This window comes from Gopherus evgoodei, chromosome 11 (genome assembly GCF_007399415.2).
Source record: "Gopherus evgoodei ecotype Sinaloan lineage chromosome 11, rGopEvg1_v1.p, whole genome shotgun sequence".
Taxonomy (NCBI): domain Eukaryota; kingdom Metazoa; phylum Chordata; order Testudines; family Testudinidae; genus Gopherus; species Gopherus evgoodei.
The window spans coordinates 21718414-21738132 of NC_044332.1; the positions used below are offsets into that span (position 1 = coordinate 21718414).

General features: G+C 39.9%; 1 protein-coding gene across 13 annotated transcripts in view; it reads left to right on the top strand.

The window, feature by feature from the left end:
- FAM126B (family with sequence similarity 126 member B) overlaps positions 1-19719 on the top strand; it is a 108162-nt gene that overhangs the window by 78795 nt on the left and 9648 nt on the right. For 11 of the 13 annotated variants that reach the window (XR_004002527.1, XR_004002528.1, XM_030579299.1 and 8 more), the window contains 4 exons: positions 4411-4527; positions 5146-5233; positions 14058-14217; positions 15639-15806. Coding sequence is in view for 11 of the 13 variants with exons in the window: in XM_030579299.1 (XP_030435159.1) it covers positions 4411-4527; positions 5146-5233; positions 14058-14217; positions 15639-15806 (533 nt within the window). In the remaining 2 variants the exon portion in view is untranslated. The remainder of the gene's footprint in view (positions 1-4410; positions 4528-5145; positions 5234-14057; positions 14218-15638; positions 15807-19719) is intronic. The other 2 variants (XM_030579302.1, XM_030579303.1) reach the window with 2 other exon arrangements.

The following is a 19719-nucleotide window of genomic DNA, read 5'->3' on the forward strand; positions in this document are numbered from 1 at the left end:
ATTTTACTCAGTTTCACCATAAACTGAGCTTTCCTGCATCCAAGTTTACTATAATCCGGGTCTACTATATATACACTTCACACACGTGTGGAGAGCCTTCAAATTCATGTTCACCAGTGCACCACATTCTCCCTGTCTCTCCCTAAAAACTAGCTTCTGCATTGTTGCCTTCAAGTGAGCTAAAAATAGTCATGTGGCTATCAAGGTGTGCAAACCAGTAACTGTATACATTGTTATTCTCTTATCTTAGCTCACCCTTTCCCACCTCCTTCTGTTTGTTTGCTACCCCCACATCTTTTATCATAATTTATCATCTGGATTTTAGACATTTGTGGCATAAATCTGAGTTTTACTTCTTCTATAAAGTGCCTAGTACACTTCTGCATAAACAATAAATAATGCTTAGCTCTAAGCCTTCTGACTTTTTCTTTCAGTGCATGTAACTAGTTTTGAAATGATACTCTGTCCCCTACACCCCAAAAGTCAGTTGTATACATATTTGAAGTGATCCTAAAACTGATTGTTATATCATCCCACTTATGACTCCCCATCCTGAATGGCTTCTTTTCATTGGCACCTTCTGTTTCCTGTCCTTAAACCAATTTTGTGATCTCTTTTCTCATACTTTCTAACTTTGTAAGTCACTCTGTTCTGTGAGACATTATTAAAGTATTTTATGAAATTTAGGTAAACCATGTCTACTCTTTCATCTTGTGCAAGTAATGTGCAGAAATTTGTCAGGCCTTATTTTCCATTTATAAATCGATGAATGTTTTTTTGTTAATATTCCTTGATATAGAATTTGTTAATATGTAGAAATGTACCATATTTCTTCAAATTTCAGTGTTCCAGTCCAAACCTAAAATGTCCTATAAAATCCCAGAGTACCACAATAACAGAAACTTGCCTTTGTAAAACCTCTCACAAGGTTTTTGTTATGAAACTTATGAATTGCAACCTTACAAATGTTCCATTATTGCTCTCTAGCACAACTCACAGCTAACAGTGTTACAAATGGATGGTATTATGAGAAAAGAACATCACATATGTTCCCTTTGAACTTCAATCATAAAAGGAACAGATTCAGCCATATGGGAAGTTAGAACATAAGAATGGCCATATTGGGTCAGACCAATGGTCTATCTAGCCCAGTATCTTGTCTTCTGACAGTGGTCAATGCTAGGTGCTTCAGAGGGAATTAACAGAACAGGTAATCCTCAAATGATCCATCCCCTGTCACCCATTCCAGCTTCTGGCAAACAGAGCATGGTTTACATCCCTACTCATCCTGGCTAATAGCCATTGATGGACCTATCTTCCATGAACTTATCTAGTTCTTTTTTGAACTCTGTTATAGTCTTGGTCTTCAAAGCATCCTCTGGCAAGGAGTTCCACAGGTTGACTGTGTTGTGTGAAAAAATACTCCCTTTTGTTTGTTTTAAATCTGCTGCCTATTAATTTCATTTGGTGACTCCTAGTTCTTGTGTCATGAGGAGTAAATAACACATCCTTATTTAATTTCTCTACACCAGTCGTGATTTTACAGACCTCTATCATATCCTTCTTTAGTTGTCTCTTTTCCAGGCTGAAAAGTCCCAGTCTTATTAATCGCTCCTCATACAGAAGCCATTCCATACTCGTAATCATTTTTGTTGCCCTTTTCTGAACCTTTTCCAATTTCAATATATCTTTTTTGAGATGGGGCGACCACATCTGCATACAGAGAGTAGCCTTGGAAAATCTTCTACCCTGTGGTTTTCCTGTATTTCTTGTATTTAACTTCAAAGGATTTTGCTTTTCTAAGTACCTCTCCACTAAACTCCACCCAAAATTCAGCTGAATAGGCAGTGTTGGTTATTGCTGAGTAAATCTTCCTATCTGAACACATGTAGTTTGTCAGTAGGAGGCAGACTCCAATTTTGCTGTATGAAAATAACAACTCCTCCATTAATCTTACAGAAGCATCCTGAAATTAATTAGAAATTGGTTCAGTATGATACAACTATTTTGTTACATTATCCAGTCTCTGCTTAAGTGCAGCAAGGCTTCAAATCAGTGTACTTTCATGTCTTGATGTTCAGGTTCCCAGTCAACAGATTTTCTAGAGATAGCAGGATATGAGACAGAGGTCTTAGGAGTAAAGAACAAGTTGTTTGGTGGAATAATTTGAGATTTTGGCATGCTGACAATTTGTTCCTAACAATGCTGGGAACAAGAAGCTAAGAAACTTATCAAAAAACCAAGACCATACCTCAAGTCTATGGCATCTGCTCTTCATCTCATGCAAGTTGTACCTCTGATGCAGTGCTTGGTTTTCCTTTTTCCTTTCACCCATAGCTGAAATTAGACCTTCAGGTTTGTAGATGCTTGCTGGGTTAACCTATTTTCTTTCTTAAATAATTGCTACACTTATTAAATTATTTCTGACACTTTAAAGCACCCAAACATTTGCCCTAAGTGAATGTACAGTAAAACACTTACAAAACAAACCCATTAAAATAATAAAGCCTTCCTTACCTAGTAAAACCATTGAGACTAACAATAGCAGCCAGCTAAAACCACATACACCTTGATAACACCCACTTCCTGCTATCTAATGATCGTAATCTGCCCTGTATAATGGTTTCTTCAACATTTCATTTTTCCTCCTGTGCTTTACCTACAGGAATATGTTGTAAATACAAATATGTGAGTGTCTGTCCTTGTTCTTGTATTGCAAACAACCTTGAGTGAGGAATTCTCACTTGTGTGCACGCTTGCAAGTTCCCCTTAAAGAAACCCTTTTGGAAGTCAGTTTAGGAACCACCTCCTTTCCATCAGCATGATTTTGACATGCTAGTCTGTAAAACATTACGTTTCCCTTTCTCCTGTTGTGTGTGAATTTATGCTCATGAAAGGTGCTGGTTTAATGAACCTGGAAAAAAGTTCCTTAGCTATTCACAGAATAATTACATAGAAAGTTCCCCACCTGGCTCCTTCCAAAGTTTCTCACTCCTGACTTGGAAGAACATTGGCACAATGATGAGAGAAGTTGGTTAGCTCTTCAGACCCATTCATTCCTTTCTCTGCCCAGAGTTGCCAGTTAGTGCCATGTATGCTATCAGTTTTTTGTCCATATCTCTCCTTGCCCACTAGGAAGGGACTGGACTACCAATACGTTTTATCTAGGCCATTAAACACATATCAAATAATAGATTTTGTGTCTGGATTGAATTAGAACCAGCAAACTGCAGATTAAATTATTTTACGCTAGATGATTCTGTATATTAAACAGTGGTTATCTTATTCTTAGCCAGATTCATTCCCTCATGTTTTTTGATATGAGAGAGAAATATTCAGGCATCTAGGGTCTCTTCCGGACAAGTGGTACAAAATGCCATTTACAGTATTTACTGAAAAGAGGATTGTATATGGTGCAGTGCTGGCCAAAATAATTTTTTTTTTAAAATGGAAGATTGGCATTCTCAATACCGTCCTCTGTCATTATCTATATCATTATTGTGCCCTTTGCTTGAGTTAGGTGTTTCTACAGCCTTTTCCCAGCTCTGTCCAGAACCTTCATAGAAATTTCCAAACCCAATATTTTGTAAAACTCACTGTAAAAGTTGAACATTGAAATGTCTGATGCAAGAAAGAGCTAAGATGTTTATCATCAGCCCCTTGGTTCCATTGTGTTTCTTGCTCTTACAGGCTAATGCTTGTTACATTAGCTCTTTGCCTGAGAAATTTTGTTGTGAGTGTACTTCTGCATTAAATACATTAGAATGGTTGTGTGCAGCTTCCATGTTGTCTGGTATTCAGATCTCAAAGCTCTAAATAAAAGTGGTGATTATATTCATTGAATATATATGATGTGCTTCAGCACTGAACTGGATGTGGGGAAGGCAAAGCACCTGCTCCGAGGAGTTGACAATATAAAAAGATGCCATTTGAAATAATAGTTCTTTTCATAAAGAAAGCAACTTTGTTTTCCCCAGTTTATTTTTTTAAATGAAACAGTCACCTATTAATATTCTGTTACAGTATGTTACAGAGGAGATAAGCAGTAAACTAAACATTCTATCTGAGGCACATTCACTGTTGTTCTCACATCTTCTGGCTAGCTTCTGAGAAGTTGTCTCCCACACTCACAACTAGCTGGTTGGTGATTTCATCCAAGCTATTGTGAATAAGGGTGTATGGAGTCAGACTACAGGAATTACGGCCAATATTTCAAGGCTCTGCTGTGAGATACTTGCTTAAATGCATGAAGAGCTGACTTGAGACTTTGCAGCAAGAAACTGAACAGTTAATGTTTGACAGAATAATCAGAGCTTATCATCTGAGTGTCTCACATTTAATGGATGTTAAGCATGTTTTCTTAGAGTGTTCATGAGGTCAGAGTTTTGATTCTGTATTATGTTTTGCCAGGCTTTGCGTGAGTGGATTTCCACGGCAGCATGAGAAACGCTGGAAAGAATTCTGTAACAGAGTGGTACTAGATCCTGACTTCATGGTGCAACTGCTCACCGGTGTCTATTATGCCATGTAAGTAGGTGGAGTTTGGAAGAAGAAAAGCTGAATGGCTTCTAGTGAATTAAAATACCCTCTTTTCTCTCTGTCTTTATGCATGAAAACATGAATTAAGCCACTGCTTTATCTCCTTATTTTCCCTTGACTTGCTATCTTGAACAGCTGACATTTTGGGAATGCCTTTATCAGCATTCAGTCACCAGTGTTGGGTGCTGAAGAGTGGTGCTCTTCTCTCCCAGGGATGTCACTTCCACAGTGTCCCTTCTCTTCACCAGTGTAATGTTTGCAAGCTTCAAGGTAGCTGATAAACTTGGGTCCCCTGGAATGGCAGTGTGACATGAAGCCACTGGGTTAGCTTAAACACACGAATCTGAAACGATTATACCATGTAATGTAATTTTCAAATGGTGCCCCTCCATCTTTCTTTACTGTTACCCTTACCATGATGATAACATCTTTCTGGCTGGGAGATGGGAGAGAACAATTTGTTCTAATATCAATTAGAATAATAACTGAGGTGCTCCATCTATTCCTTTATGCTGTGTTCGTGTATGTTCTTTGTAGATACAAAGGAGAAGGGTTTGGGTTCAAAAAGTACTTAATGATGAATGTCTTGTTTGCTTTGTTTTTTAGATATAATGGACAGTGGGGTCTTGGCCAAGAAGTATTGGATGACATAATTTACAGAGCACAGCTTGAACTTTACTCTCAGCCACTGCTGGTAAGGAAGAGGCCACTGAAATAATTTTATTTGATTAAAAAACATATGAATGTGCTGATAAAATGGATTGCTCTTAAAAGGTTCATTTAGCAGTTACAACCATTTACTACCAGCCAGAATTTTATTTGTAGTCTGATGCTTGGTATTTTAACACAGCTACTATTCACATCACCCTCTTTTGCTTAAGTGTTAAACTCTGGTACTTAGCGCTTATTATAACTCCTTGGTGCTAGGAAACAGGATTTCCTAATATAATGTTCTAGTTTAAAATACATACACTCTTGTAGCAAGAGCTACACAAAGATAACTCCTAGGATATGTCTATACTGCGATTAAAAAAACCTTTGGCACTGAGTCTCAGAGCCTGGGTCAGGTTTGCAGGGATGAGGTTGTAAAGTTATAGTATAGACATTCCAGCTTAGGCTGGAGCCCAGGCCTGGACAGCTATACTGCAATTTTATAGCCCTGTAACTTGAGCCCCATGAGCCCAAGTCAGCTGACCTGGCCCCGCTGAGGCTGTGCCACATGTTATTGATTGCACTGTAGACATACCCAAAGGGGTCAAATTAAGTAATCATCTGATATCACACGATATTGGTGGTGAACAAATTGGTATTCTGCTCACCTGTGATTAATTGGGATTTAGAATTTGTTCAGTTGACTCCACCCACAGTATTCTTGGTGGGAGGAGCAGAAATGGAATAGTGCTGAACTTTCTCAGACAAACTTTATCAACAGAGCTATCTGCAGTCTTAAACTGACTGTCACCCAGTCTTAATCCATTTCATTCCATTCTGCAGCCAGCCCTCCAGATAAGACACTTTTCTCTAAGAATATAGCTTTTAAAAAAAAATTCTACTGCAGTTGCTAGCCTGACCCTAAAAGATGAAAGGAGAGAAATAAAAAAGGAGACAGAGAAAGAAGAGGAACAAAGAGACAGACAGACAAAGTTGGAGGTGATTGAGGGGAAGGAGAGAGACAAATAGAGAGGAGGAATTATTTTTTCTTTCTGGTGGAGGTTGGGGGGAGATTCAAGGTAAGGAAACAAAATCAGCAGAAGGTAGAAACAGGACTGTTGCAGTCTTTGGCACCTTGCACCACTTTTGGATCAGGAATTAATGTGGGCAATAGGCTTTGGTGGTAGTCCTCTGGACTAACACACAGTGAATCAATTTGCTAACTCTAAATATTATTTTTCCCCATAACTTAAAGTAGTGGCCTGTTTGCAGAGAAGTACTGAATGAGATCTTTTTTCTCTTGGCCAATCCCAAGATAAATTCTGTACTTCTCCCATAAGTCTGATAAAACTGTTCTCATGATGAATTAATATTGGCTAGGACACTTAGTTTTGTGCTTTCTGAGTGAAGCATTTTAAATACATCTTATCCAGTGAATTATTAGAACAGCAATTTCCTTTAGGAAATGACTCATTGCACCATTAGATTGGAAGTTTTAATTAAATATTGAACCTGAGAAAGTGGGATTTATCAGAACATGCTACAGTACAAAAGCATGTAAGTGACTCTGTATTTGAATTCGGTTGTTGGTGTAACAGCTTTTATTCCTGATTAAAACTGAACAATCAGCTTAAAAAATTTTTTTTCTGAGTGATTGTAAATCCTTCTAGGTTATCTTTATTTTTACAATGTTAACAAAAGTGTTTTCTCCCTCTTCTCCTCTTGAACAAGCTGTTTGGTAGTTTCTGTCGACTGTTAGTGATTGTTATAGCCTTGTCTCTTACCACCTCCCTGCTCTTTGCTACTTCCTTTTTTTCCTTCTCTGGTCATTTGCTTGTCCTCCCCAGTCTGCCATTTTACAACTATCGAAGGGCTCTTCAGGAAGCCCTGCCTTTTTCTAAGCATGTTTTACAAAAATTGTAGTTAAGTTCTAGGACAGATGGATTGCATGTCCCTTGTCTTGCTCCATATTAAGGCAGATGACCCTTCGAGTTCTTTAACAAACAATTCTCTTTCATCCAGTTAAATTTTCGAGAAGTCACATACAATCTAGCGTCAGTACAAAACAGTGTTTAAAATAACATTTAAAGCAATTGCTGTCACTCAGTGAAGTACTTCATTTAGTCTCCCACATGATTTTCAATCCCACCCTCCTCTGGCATATGTAAAGACAACAGCAAATTATCTGAAGTCCATGCAGGAGTGAAAGGAGCTTTGAGTGAAAGTTAATTTTTTTAGACACCTGTACCAGGGTATTTGCATAGTTGGGGAAATGTTATTGGTCTGCATTAAAAAGAGCAACACCACAGCCCACTGTATTTGGCGTTTCTTCTCAGAAAACTCCATGTAGTGCTCCTGTACAAACAAGATTATGTCCCTTTGTGTTCCTCTAAACAGAAAACATGACCAAAATAGCAGCCTCAGTAAGCTACAAAACAAGTGAAAGGTAAATGACTGACTGCCAGCAAGCACCTTTAGTGTTGCCCAGGGGCTGTACCAAAGGCAGAAAAGTAATGCAAGAAAAACAACTTAGTCCAGGAAGAAAAACTGAGGCCTGGTCTACACTGCGCGCGGGGGGGGGGGGGGAGGGGGAATCGATCTAAGTTACGCAACTTCAACTATGTGAATAACGTAGCTGAAGTCGACGTACTTAGATCTACTTACCACGGTGTCTTCACTGTGGTAGGTCGACTGCTTATGCTCCCCTGTCAACTCTGCCTATGCGTCTTGCTTTGGTGGTGTACCGGAGTTGATGGGAGAGTGCTCGGTGGTCGACTTATTGCATCTTCACTAAACACAATAAATCGACACCCACTGGATTGATCACTCCAGAGGTAAGTGTAGACATGCCCTAAGTTGCTGCAACCAAATGTCCTGTGCCAGTCTCACAGCAAAGAAAACTTGTAGGAGGGGCTTTTACAGTGGGAAGTTAAGCAAAAAGATGCAATATTCTTGCCCAGCTACTGTGGACTAAAGAATGCCTCTCTATCAAGCATCTGCCCTATACCAGTTCAGGTCCTCTGCACAATGCTTCAAAAGGAACTCCCAGTCTTTAGTGCAAAACAAGATGTCCAGGCTACCCCAGTAAGCATACGCCCTCACGCAAAGTGTGTTGGGCAAAATAGTTGATTGTAAGCAAGAGACAGACATCACTATGCCCACTGACCTGTTAATTTGATTGAGATGCATCCCATACCGTCACTGCTTGATGCCCCAGCTTCTTTTACTTGACTGACTTTGGCTGAGCATATATTCCTCATGGGACAGGATGGATGTTTCTGGCCTGTGGCCTGTTCTGCTTTGTCACGGATAGTTGCAAGCTCTGTTTGCACAGACAGAATGCTGCTTCCTCCATGAAGTGTCTTTGGCTCTTTCAGGTTGGGATCACCAGCCTAGGCCTTAATGGGCCTGGTTTGGGATGATAAGGCAGTAAGACAGGATAGTATCATAGAAATGTGGGGCTGGAAGGGATCTCAAGAGGTCATCATACATCCAGGCCCCTGTGCTGAGGCTGGAACAAGTAAACCTAGATTATACCTGACAGGTGTTTGGTCTAACTTGTTCTTAAAGTTCAATAGTGGGGATTCCACAATCTTCCTTGGAGGCCTATTTCAGTGCTTAAAGTTAGGCACTGCATCTTTTTGCATCACTTTTCTCTCAGGAGGGGCTGGGACTGATGTAAGTGGACTTTTTAGCAAGTTTTTCCTGCTGGATGAGGTCTGTTTTTCTTGCATGATTTCTCCCCCTCCCTTTTCTCCTTAGCAGTACAATCTGGTTGAAAGTGCTTGTCAGTCAGTCTTCCACACTTAGGGTTCATATTTTTCTGGAGCTGCTGTTGCACTGAGATTTTTCATTAGCTCTGACTAAGCACTGTCCCTGTTCTGAGGTACTGACAACACTAACAGACAGAGATCAGGGAAGGAGAACAACAATGTACATCTTATATCCATGTCAGCTTGATTTACTATAGGCAGCACAGCAGGAGTTTTTGGGAGGGAATATGAGCAGGGTGCAGATGAACAGAGCCGTCCCTTGGGTAGGGCGAATAAGGGCAACTGATCTGGGCCCCGTGCTTTGAGGGGCCCTGCAGCCTGGTGCGATTGGCCACCGCCGTCGGTCCTGGAAGACATAGGTGCAGGAACTAGGAGTAGGTGGAGGGTGCTGCAATGCTCCCGGCCCCGTGCGCCACCGAGTGGGGCTGATTTGTCCTGGACCCTGCACCTCCCTAGGGATGGCCCGGCAGACGAATGCAGAGAGATTGTACTATGCATCAGGGAATGCATGGAAGTGGATTGTGAGAGACACTTACAAACCAAGTGGATGAGGTTTGGGAGCAATAGTGGAACAAAAAGGGTTTGAGGGGGTGAGACCAAACAAAGCTTGACAAGGAAGGATAAGCAGGGAGGGGCAGAGTTATGTACAACTCTGAAAGTGTGAAGAATCTTAAAAATTGTTATGTCAGATAGGAAGCCAATGGAGAGATTTGAAAAGGCGTTTTACATGATCAAAACAACAGGCAAAGATCAGGTTTGTATGGACTGAAGTGGGTCAGGGTGTGTGTTTGGAGGCCAGCGGAGATTGTTGCAGTAATCAAGGCAGAATGTAATGAGAGATTTGGCTCTAGGGATGGAGAAAAGGAAGAATTTTGGAGATGTTGACGAGGAAGAAGCAGCAGGATTTGGAAATGGCCTGCATGTGTGTGGTAAGGAAGGGGGATGAGTCAAAAATAACCTCCAGGTTACATGCCTGGGTGATGAGAGGATGGCAGCGTGGACAACTGTAATAAAAAAAAGGAAAGAGGAGAAGCTTGTAAACTTTACAACAGTATCAGTCTGCTTGTTCCTGAGAACATCCACATACATTGTGTAAAATTCTCCTTTCTTTTCACTTGTGAGTTTTCCAAGATAAACTGTTACACTTTTCCAAAGGGCGGGTGACTGCCTTACCGACTTATTTTCCTCAGACCTTTTGTGGGCACTATAGAGAATTTTATGCTGTGCCAATAAACTGGGAGGAGAGACTACCCTCTACCAGAATTTCCCCAATCATGGGGAACAATGGGATTACAGTTTAAAATTGTTAATATTGTTAAACAAGACACATAGTTCAGATATCACAGCCATTACTTACCCTCCCTTCCTTGGGCAGAACTCTTTCCCAAAGGAATATGTATTCATAACTATGTACAAAATATTTGATACAACCACAGGAATTTAGACAAAGGACATCTCACAGTTTAAACAATGCATTTTCCTGTGTTTCTCTTCAGTATAGAAGAGACTAAAAGTATAGAGCAGGGGTCAGCAACCTTTCAGAAGTGGTGTGCTGAGTCTTCATTTATTCACTCTAATTTAAGGTTTCGCGTGCCAGTAATACATTTTAACATTTTTAGAAGGTCTCTTTCTATAAGACTATAATATAATACTAAACTATTGCTGTATGTAAAGTAAATAAAGTTTTAAAAATGTTTAAGAAGCTTCATTTAAAATTAAATTAAAATGCAAAGACCCCTGGACTGGTGGCCAGGATCCAGGCAGTGTGAGTGCCTCTGAAAATCAGCTCACATGGCGCAGGTTGCCTACCCCTGGTATAGAGTATGGACTAAAAGAACATGTTAACAGAAAAGTAGATATGACACTTCCTTGGAGTGCCCAGGACTACAAGTCACCTTGTTAACTCTTTGCCTCAGACGAGAGGGAGTCTTTCTTGTGGTAGCGAGGTGTCAGCTCCCAGATGCCACCAGCCTTTCAACCATTCAAGCAATCACCGCAGGGCTCTACCAGCCCCTCCTTTGCATTACAATTGAACAACTCTTCGACCCCAGCCCCGAGCTACTCCAAAAGCATCCCCCCCTAGAATCTAGCCCGTCACTTGACACTCACAGCAATTACCAGGTTCCCTACTCCCAAGGGAACTGTATGAACGCACCAGCCTGTTTGAGTCAAATGACTATCTGCTCCAAGATAACATAGCACTGTAATCTATTTTTTGTGAAAACAAGTACAGTAGAACCTCAGTTACAAACACGGAGTTATGAACTGACCGGTCAACCACACACCTCATTTGGAACCGGAAGAGTGCAATCAGGCAGCAGAGTCAGGAGGGGGGAAAAAGCAAACACTGTACAGTACTGTGTTAAACATAAACTACTAAAAAAATAAAGGGCAAGTTTAAAAAAAATTTGACAAGGGAACCGTGTCTGCTTGTTTCATTTAAATTAAGATGGTTAAAAGCAGCACTTTACTTCTGCATAGTAAAGTTTCAAAGCTGTATTACATCAATGTTCATGTGTAAACTTTTGAAAGAACAACCATAATGTTTTTTTCAGAGTTATGAGCAATCTCCATTCCCAAGGTGATCATGACTTTGAGGTTCTACTGTATAAGTTTAGTAACAGAGGTAAAGATTTTAAGAGATAGTGAGAAGAGGTAACAAGAATAACAGGTTACAAATAAAATAAAATAACACACTTCTGGTAGACTTAGACTGAACTATAACAAGCTAACCTCATCTGAAGCAATTTCTCATCTAAGAACTTCCTTACATCATTTCAGCCAAGGTTGTTTGAAATCTTGTTTTCATGGGCATAAGTGCACTGCCCAGTTACCCCCTCAAGCACAGAATAAAAGAGTGCTCCCTGTGCTTCCTTCTTATACCCCAAAGTCCATTGTCTTTGCACCCCAGAGATTAGACAACCCTCTGTGGGTTCTATTCTCCAGCATCTTTCCATCTGCCTGTTTCACAGTATGCAGATTTGGCTTTCAGTGCTCAATTTACATTTGACAGAGAGACCCATCTTATCTCCTGTCTGGAGGAAACCTGTTTGTCAGCTGTGCCTGGTTACAGACTTTAGATACTACAGTATCTAAACAAAACTTTTTAAATGTCAGTATAGTACATATATTTCACAACAATACAATGATCAGCTTTCGTTTGATACTTTAGTTTATGGATAAATACTATGAAAGCAATGTGTTAGGTGTAGTGAGTTTGTCAGGCCTAGTAGGAGTTGCTGACAGTCATGAACCCTTTGCCAGTTGGTAGCAACAAGCCTGTATGTCACAGTAGAGCCTCTTGTTAAAGGTGTATACTCAGGCTATGTCTACACTACTGTGGTAAATTGACCTACGCTATGCAACTCCAGCTACGTGAATAACATAGCTGGAGTCAACATACCTTAGTTGAGTTACCGCAGGGTCTACACTGTGCGGGGTTGACAGGAGAAAATCTGCAGTTGCCTTACCTTCCTCTTCTCATCGGACGGGGGCGGGGGTAGAGTACAGGAGTCGACTGGAGAGTGATCTGCTGTCGATTTGGTGGGTCTTTACTAGACCCGCTAAATCCACCGCCGGTAGATTAATCTCAGAGTGTCAATCCTGGCTGTAGTGTAGGCCTGCCCTCAGTTAATCTGGATTTCAGTTGAATTGACATAGGACTATCCGTCTCTGGGTTTTGTTCTGTCAATTTTAAAATATATTTCACTGATGTTTTGCATGTCTTTGCCATTAGCAACCAAATAAATTACTTGATTTTAAAAAGGACCATGTCTTGCAGCTCTGTTATACATCCTAATACAAACTTCAGTCTTTAAAATACTTCTGTCTCTGCAGCTTCGACTTTTGATAAATCATTGATGACTTTAAATGATCCAAGAAAAGAACAGTTGGGTGACTACATAGCATTGTTCTTCTTAATGCCTGTTAACTGAATTGCAGAGAAAAGCAATAGCAATTGTTGTTGCTATATAGGATGGGACTAAGTGAGATTAAAGGTGGAAAAATAACTAGAGAAATGATACCTTGTCACTCAATTTATCACTCCCCTTTGAGTAATATCAGCTTGCTTTATTAAGGGAAAGTTTTAATAAATGTTGAGATCCTTGAATTAAGATATGTAAGTGCCAAGTATTAGTATTTTTTATTTTATTAGTGTATTAGTATTGCAAAGTCAACACAGCCACAGATGATGACCTAGATTCTATTTTTCTCATCTATCAAAAAAGTTGTGAACCAAATTCTGACAGCAAGTTTATTATACTGGTGATGGTGCACAAGCTGCAAAAACCCCAAATTGACTTTCATATCCTAGTTTGTTAGCAGTTGGCTATTAGAACAGCCATCTTTTTATTGGTAAACTAGGAGGTTTCATCTGGAAGTTACTGAAAGATAATAAATGTGGAACCCCATAATGCCATTTTTTACAGCTGCTTTTATGTTTACAATAGTATTTTAAGTCTCAAAACTGGAAGAGATCAGTTATTCTCCAGAGCTGCAAAAATAAGAGCTCCAGATTTATCATCAGTTCTAGTACCTATCTTTTATTGTAGAGAACAACTTATTGTGGAGCTTCTGTACTTGTCATGCTGCAGTTCTCTAACATTTTGTAGAAAACTGACAAAAAGGGGTAGTTGAAGATTGGGAGCTAATCATGTGACCGTTGTGAAGATAACACTATTTTTATTTATGTAGCCATTGATTGCACTTGTGCTGTTTGCACTGATGTGATTTGTGACCTAATTCTTGAAGGATAGTACTACTGGGTTTCATCTGAAGTCTGACTCTGTTGGAATACTCTCTTTTTCTGCAGTGAGTCTGCAGCAAAACAAACAGATCATTTAATAAAATGAGAATGGGGAAGCTCAAACCTTCCTAGGGAGAAGGAAGTCCTCTGTAGTCCAGATATGTCAGCTTTGCAATGAGCCTGTCAGTGGTCATGAAGTCCTGAAGTCACTGCCATGTCTATGTGTGGCAGCCTGATACACTGTTGCCAAATCTTTGTCTCCCCATCCAGTCTGACAATGAAATCTGGCACTGCTCTTAGTATAGTCGAGGATGGTGAGTTTGCATAGGATTTTACTGTTACCGTAGGTTGCAAATGCCATGAAGAACTCGTTGCCCTTTGATGCCCCTGATATGTCACAAGAAGGCCAGAAGGTGCTGAAGGTAGAGGTTACTCCTACAGTGCCCAGGATTTCTCGGACTGCCATTACGACAGCTTCCATCCGTCGCCATCGCTGGAGGAGAGAAGGTGAGCTGTACCACAGTGCCGCGAATAACTTACTGTACTGTGTTCATCTCCATCATTACCAATTAGCTTCTGAATCTAAATGTTGACAGAATATTTTCATTTAATTGTTTTTCTAACAGCAGTATTTTGTAACAATATATAGCGCTTTACATCTTTTCAGAGCACTACATGGCCATGAACTCTTTAAATCTCACAGTACTCCTGTGAGGTAGGTAAGTAAATGTTACCCTCCTTTTACAGATGGAGAAGCTTGAGAGGTTAGGTATCTTTTCCATGTTGCGTAGCATGGAGTATCAGTGGCCGAGGTGCGTTAGATCTTAGAGTTCTTGGCTCCCAGTCCCACACTCAGTCCGTTAGACCACGTTGTTTCCTAATAGTGCAAGAAGTACTATTGGCCTGACTTTTTCAGTGGTCCTGAGCAACCACTGATCCCACTTAAGTCTGTGGGAGATTGACTTGTGCAGCTCTAAATCAGACCATTTGTTCTTAGAGAAAAATTCCTAAACTACTTTTGACTAATTTATCTCATTCCCCTTCACTCCCCTGTTTTTCTTGAGGGATACTTGTATTGCTAAGAATAGTATTTAATTGTGCAAGGAAGAAAAATAGATGTGGTAGTTTTTTTCTTGTGGTCAGGTGCACCTTCAGTATAAGTATGGCAAAAAGCTTGCTTAGAAATCACTGTCATATTTAAAAGCTTTGTGTTCCTGCATGTATAAAAACATCCATTGAAAAAGCTGCATAAATGGCTGAAAGTAAAAAGTGGGAACTTAAGATATCGCAGAGGAAAACTTGATCTCTGGTTTCAAACCCTATCCTTTCTTTTACAGTTTATTTTTATGTATGAAGAACCAGAGTGCTTCATGATCTGTCAAGTCAGGCTGCCCAAGCCTAGAAGCAAACGTTACCATTTTGCATATTTTCAGTCGTTTGTCCTTAGCACTGATATTGTTTTATTCATTTGCCAGTCTCTCTCATGTACAGTATAGTTCATCTTCCTCTTTCTGTGGGTGTGCACACAAATGTATTCGTGTGTGTATATAAGTAAGGGTATGTCTACAGTGCATACAGTGTGGATTATAAGGGTGTGAATTGCGGAGTGCACCAGAATGCCGTGTGTGGATGCTGCTGGCATGAACTAAAAGATACAAAGTTCGCATTTAACATACTCCTCTTTCAAAAGCGTAGGTATCTTTTAGTTTGCTCCAGCAGTGTTGCATGGAGCAGTTAGAGCATACCATTGTTGTACACTCTGCAATTTGCCCCGCCCAACCCACTCTACAGTGCAGTGTAGACCAGCCCTAAATGTGGATAGTGCTTTTGTTTTTCCATATTCACATAAATCTTCTCTTTTCCCTGCCTGGATTGGAATGCCTAGAAAGGAATAGAAAAGCACTAAAATTTTGTGTGTTGAATCCCAGATGGCTTTGACTTCTCAAACGAGGCTGACTCAAGCATTCCTGGCTCCCCGATCCAGCACGGCTCCACAGACCTAGGGATCAAACGTGAGCAAGAGGGGGAGGTGCTGGTGCGCAGGACCCCTGAGCATGGCTCACCGGAGCCCACCTTGACAGCAGCCACAACAGAGGGTAGGACAGAGAGGAGGCAGAAGTCAGTGAGGCAGTTGCCGGAGGAAGATCCTGGCTCCCTATCCCCAAGCAGGACTACTTTCCATTCTAGTGCGTGTTTCCACTATCCCAGGGTGTATTAGCTTCTCTTTGCAATACACACATCCCCTATATACCTAGCACCAGGTCAGGTACTACCTTTTGTTATCATGTGGGCTGGCCTGGGGCTTGCATCTCTGTGTGGTGAAAGGCAGCTTGGCATGGCTAATGAAAAGGCAAGGGCAGCATCTAAGAGCATTGAGATTGCTTGGAAATTTCCTATTACTGAGCATGTTTACTCTAATATTTGTGAGAAAAATACTGCACCAAATGAGCATGAGCCTAGTTCAGAAAACCTGATGAATCCGTTTTAGGGTATAAAAGAATCTTACTACAACTTTAGATTAACAAGATAGTATTGGAACAATGTTTCAAAATTCCAAAGTGAATTTCCTGTCGCTGTTAAAGTTGGGTTTGCCTAAGATGTAGATTCTCAGTGTTGTGCTTTGAATAAATTATTTTATATTTATTCCCCACACTTCTATTCACTAAAGCTTCACCATCTTGTTAGCCTGTGTGAGTGGACTGTCTGTAAACAACCACACCAATCTCCTAACTGGAATCAAGTTGTAACGTTTCCTGCCACTTTAAAACAGTGACTGTTTTTCTTCACAAACGGGTTCTTTTGGTGTTTGCTGTTGGATTTTGCAACAGCTGCCCTTGCAGCCACATGTAGTATTCTGTGAGTTGTCTGATATAGGTTCATTTTCCTTTAGTGAGTTTATTAACTTATCATCTGTACTTGGTAAGAGGTATGCTTTCATGCAGTGAATTTGATTCATGACTTCTCTTGGTGGTGGTGGAGTGCTTAATTCCCCAGGTTTTTAGCTGAAAATGTATTCCCAAGAGTCCTCTGATCTTCCTAATCTGTTTCTGTAATTTAAGTTTTCTTTTCTGTGTGAACATTCCTTTGGCATTTCCAACAGCTATAAAGGTCACAATTTCTCTGAAACAAAGAAGGTGTTTGTTGTATATGTACTGCATACGCTTCAGGGTGTCCTTGTGGAAACAAAAATCTGAGATTCTTCTAGATTTGATGTATTGTTACCATGGAATCCACCACAGTGAATCAGCACGTAATGAATGAGGGTCACAACATCCCACTTCTTTGGAAAATAAGATACTTACAAAAACATGATGCTGTTGAAGTTTTAGAAACTGCTCCTTGGTGCGTAGTGCGTTTGAGCATGCTCAGTAAACGAGCCCAACCCATCCTTACTCCATTTGTTCTGATTCGTCTTATTCCACTGTACTGACCGTTGCATGTGCATGTCCTGAAGGATATGGAGAAGTCCTGAGCTTTGCAGAGAACCTTCATTAAAAATGGTTGCCAAGAATGTAGCCTTCCCTTTCTAACACTTGAGTTATTTTAAAATATCCATATCTTTTGACTTGTTCCTTTGGAGTCTGCATCACTTTGTATGGTTTTCCTGGATATGAAAGTGAAGAATATTTGAACAGATAACTGAACATAGAAAGCTGACAGTTGCCTGTTTGCTCAAACTGTACAAACTTTGCCACTCAGTAATATTCTGGGGTGGAAAGTGCCTATGGAGCTAAAGCAGATTTGATTATTAATACTTAAATTATTATTTGTATGTTATGTATATTACCTTGTTAATTGATGATGATAATTTTGCAGAAAACTTGAATTAGCAAATACCCTCAATTGAGTGACTATGTCCTACCTGACAACAGCATGAAACAAGAAAGATCTTTCTTGGTAAACCCTAGTAATCCCTTTCATTGTTCAAGTTTGTTTATGCATCTAATTATGAGAAGGATAAACAGAATAAATATCCTTTTTAAACTAGTGTTTGGAACCAATACATGGAATGTTTTGCCGGTTTCCAAAAGGTGGCTTAGTGATGCCTCAGAAAGGATGTGTGTTTAAAAGGGTTACGTGATTTCATACTCTTCTGTTGGGTTGCAGCAGTAGATATACACAGTCATTTGTGGCCAATAGATAATGGTAGCGGGAAAGCTGACATGGAACAAATCCAAAAATAAATGTAATACTTCTGCTGGATCTACTTTGTATTGACTTCTGTGTCGCAATAAAAGTGCATTCTTTAGAGAAGCACTAATTCCTATAGAAAATGTTGAGAAACTTGAAGACAAAAGCTGTGTGGTTGACTTGTCATTTTCTCTCTCATTTTCTCCTTTCCTTTCCAAGATTGTAGTTAATTATGGGGTTGTTCAGGAGAAAGATGTTGTTTAGATTGTTACTGTTCTGTAGGAAAAGAAGAAACCTACCACTTTTTCTGAGTTACCTGTTCCAAATAAGGGGTATAGAGAACTGAACTGCACTCTCCTGTTTCTTTGTCTTTGAGGGTAGTGTTAAAAGAAAACTATCATCCAGCAGGATAACTGTATATATTTAAGCTGTATTTTACTGAGGTGAAAGACTTCATTCCAGTGAGAACTTTCCTGAGTATCTGGGATCTGACTCGAGAGAGATTTTCCTGCATGTTGTCTTGTCTGTTTTCTTCATTCTTCAGCATTGATGTGCTGCCTGAGCCTCTGCATGGTTGCAGCATCCAAAAGCTTGCACCAAGCCTCTCATTCTCCTCTCTAAATTGAATGATACTTGACAGATTTACCTTTCCAATTTCCTTCTGCTGTCTCATGGTGTTTTTTCTGAAGTAGGATAATCTGTTTAGCATCCCTGATTATTTTCTCATGAACACTTCGGTGTCTTCCTGCAAGTTACACATCATCCATTTGAATAAGGGAAGGTTGAGAGAGGAGGTGTTAGCTGCTGCCGTGGTTCCTAATCAATGCACTTTCATTCAGTTTTGCATGATGGTATAAAAGAATATAAATGCTGGGTCTGATGGGAAAAGTTGCTTCTTTTGGTTTCAGGGTATTTCAGTTGTATCATCCTTTTACCAGCACCTTTGAGGACGGTGGTGGTGGGTGGTTCATAAAATGTCTCATTGTTTAATGTGGGGAAGTATTTGTGTGAATAAATGAGAAGACAAACACTTTTGTATTTCTAAAGGACTGATTTGATCAAATGGGAAAAAAATAAAACCCATATTTTAAATATGTATTCAGGAAGTTGTAGTAAATGCATTTTAATAATTAGAAAATATCCCTTAGAGTTTAAAATGTTTGTCTTGTCCTGAGGCTAAAGTTTTTTCCAAGTATGAAGATTGCAGTACTGTGAAGTTGCTTACAGTTTATGGGAGGTTAAAGATTAGATTAATTCTATGAGGATTACATAATAAAGCAGACCAGCATTGTATTCTACTGAGAATGGCTTTAGGTTAGAAAGTGGCTGAGTGCCCCTTGGGAGGCTGAAACCAGGAATAACAGTGATCTTAGCTTCAACAAAAAGGGTTTCCTACAAGGGAAAGGGACCCAAAAAAAACCTATCTGTAAAGCTGTTCTGCTTTCTGCTTCTGAAATATGATGCATAGCCAAGCTAGATATTTTTGCACGGTGAAGGAGCACCAAGAGCAAAGTACTGGCCTCAATAGGCTGCAGTGTAACTTGAAAGTTTAAAAACAACTTGTCACCTTTGTCAGTGCATTGACAACAGTCTGTGGAAGGGTAGGTTCATTCCTGTATGTTAGACTCATAAACCTTTTGCCACCATTTAAGGAGCTTCAGACAAGCTCTTTGGTATGTGCCAGAGCAGAATGAGCAAACTGCCACTGGAATAATGCAGCAGTTGAAGCCGTCAGACATGTACACTTCCTGGGGTTTCCTGCAAGCAGTCATACTTAGGGTTATCACAGGGAAATCTGAAATTCTTACAATTTGAAGGCCTTATTTTTATTTTTTTTTAAAGGTGAAATTTTGCTTTTTTAATTTTGAAAGTAAGACA